Consider the following 2,675-nt stretch of genomic DNA (forward strand, 5'->3'; position numbering starts at 1 on the left):
ATATAATATATATAACAAGTGGTATATATATAGTTTTTTTAAAAAAGAAAATTGTGGGGGCAAATGCCCCCTCTTCTTTTAGTATAGGTTCGTCCCTGATCGTCGTCGTCTTTTTCTTCTTCTTTGCGTTCTTCCTCATCCTCCTTCTCCTCCTCCTTCTTCTTTGCGTGTTTTATCCTCATCGTCATTCTTTTGTTGTTGTTGTTATTATTGCATTTTTTTCTTTTCTTCCTCATCTTCTTGGTAATTTTACAGCATTATGTGTTTTAAATTGTGAAGAATAACGAGACCAAATGCATTTTAATTTAGTCAGAAATGAACCGAAATTACATCTAGAATGAACCGAAATTAAATTTCGAATGAATCGAAATTACTTAATGATGACAATACACAAACAAACTCGTTTCAAAACAAGCATAGACCAAGTGCACCTTATTTAAATTCAGAATGAATCGAAATTACTTAATGATTGCATTCGAAAACAAGCACACAAATAAAATAGAATCATGAACAAAAAGACATCCAAATTCATCAAGTGATTTTGCAGCATTATGTGTTTCTTTTTCTTTGTTTGATTTTTTTCATGTTTTTATTATTGTTAAGAGGATAAAACAAGAATTATGAGAAGAAAAAGCAAGAAGGAGAAGATGAACAAGACAAGAAGAAGAAGAATATGATGAGAAGTTTTGAGGAATTTTTTATTTTTGTTTCTTCATTTTTGTTTGATTTTTTTTCTCTTTTTCTTGATTTTATTCCTCTCAAGAAGGATGTGAGGATGAAGAGTTTTGAATTGTGCAGAATAATGAAACCAAAATGCACATTAATTCACTCAGAAATGAACAGAAATTACATCCAAAATGAACCAAAAATTAAATTCCGAATGAACCGAAATTACTTAATAATAACGATACACAAACAAACTCGTTTCAAAACAAGTACAGACCAAGTGCACCTTATTTAAATTTAGAATAAACCGAAATTACTTAATGATTGTATTCTAAAACAAGTACACAAACAAAATTGAATGATCAGAAATTCACTCAGAAATAAATCGAAATTATATCCAGAATGAACCGAAAATTAAATTTCAAATGAACCGAAATTACTTAATGATTATATACAAACAAAATCGTTTAAAACAAGCACAGACCAAATCAATTTTGAACAAAAATACATCCAAATCAATTTTGGATCAAACAATGTCATCAATATGACAAAAATTCAATGATAACGATAACAATAACGACGATACCTATTAGAAGAAAACAATGGCGATAACGATGATGATCATGATGATGATGATGTAGGAGAATGATAAAAAGGAAAGAGAAGAAATTCTAATAAAAAAAGAAGGAGGGGGAGGAGGAGGAGGTGCTATTGATGAGGACAGTAACAAAATTAAAAAATAATGGAAAAGGAGTAGAAGAAAATGTAACATCATGAATGAAGAAGAATGCATTTGCATGAATTTGAAAGAAGAAGCAACATGTGAATCTAAAAGAATTGGTTGGACTTAGTTGGTAAAATTACTTAGATGTAAAACTTTATTGAACTTTTTATAGACTCTCATTTTTCTCTTCCACTATTTTTCTTTCTTCCTTTGCACATACTCACCAGCTCACAGGCTCAGTGTGAGGTATCAGAACTCTTCAGAGAAGAGAATGTTAAACACCAGCGGGGGGAGAGAGAGAGAGAACTCTTTTCATAGAGTGTGAATCAGAGAAAATGATTTCATTAGCTGATTATTACATTAACTCTTAGTCTTATATAGTAGCTCTTATAGTAACTACTAACAACCACTAACGGTTCTCATAACTGGCTAACTAAGTCTGCCAGCTCAACTTATTGGCTCAATTACTATTTATCCCTAACATCCCCCCTCAAACTGAGGAAGGTTGTGAAACCAATCTCAGTTTGGACCTGAGACGTATAAATGAATCATGAGATAGAGGTTTTGTAAGGACATCGGCAACTTGATCAAAGGAGGGAATATGCACAACATATGCCTGCTGTTGAACAACTCTATCCCGAACAAAATGCAGGTCAATTTCAAAGTGCTTTGACCTGCTATGAAGTATTAGATTTCTACTCATTAGTACGGTACTCTGATTGTCACAGTATAGTGTAGGTGCTGGGCCTTAAGGAAGGTGCATTTCAGAAATCAATTTCTGCAACCACATAGTATCCGTCATAGCATCAGCTACCGCCCTAAACTCCGCTTCAGTGTTGGACCTGGACACTGAGACTTGTTTTCGGCTAGACCAAGAGATGATGTTCGATCCTAGGAACACACAGTAACCTGTAGTAGATTTGCGATAAACGGGATCAGCGGCCCAATCCGAGTCACAAAATGCTAAAATCCTGAAGTCCTCACTCTTATGGAACTCAAGTCCCATGTTTGTCGTGCCTGCCAGATAGCGCAGGATGCGCTTCACCGCTTTCCAATGTTGTTCTAAGGGAGAATGCAGAAACTGCGAGACTTTGTTCACAGCGTATGCAATGTCTGGCCTCGTTATGGTGGCGTATTGTAAGCCACCAACCACTGATCGATACAGAGTTGGCCTATCAAACACTGCTCTTGAAGCGTCAAGCCGAAGACCACTCATCATAGGGGTAGGCATAGCACGAGCATCAGCCATATCAGCCCTCTTGAGCAAGTCCTTCACATGCTTCAT

At 35.4% G+C, this 2,675-nt stretch overlaps 1 protein-coding gene across 1 annotated transcript; it reads right to left on the bottom strand.

Annotated features, from left to right (window-relative positions):
• On the bottom strand, window positions 2,139-2,675 carry LOC107646419 (uncharacterized mitochondrial protein AtMg00810-like). Its single transcript, XM_016350603.1, has one exon. The coding sequence runs from the start codon at window positions 2,673-2,675 to the stop codon at window positions 2,139-2,141; it is 537 nt and encodes a 178-aa protein (XP_016206089.1).

Source organism: Arachis ipaensis, chromosome B06, assembly GCF_000816755.2.
Source record: "Arachis ipaensis cultivar K30076 chromosome B06, Araip1.1, whole genome shotgun sequence".
Taxonomy (NCBI): Eukaryota; Viridiplantae; Streptophyta; class Magnoliopsida; order Fabales; family Fabaceae; genus Arachis; species Arachis ipaensis.

Coding starts and splice junctions, on each gene's coding strand:
- LOC107646419 (XM_016350603.1), bottom strand. CDS start 2,675: ATGAAGCATGTGAAGGACTTGCTCAAGAGGGCTGATATGGCTGATGCT.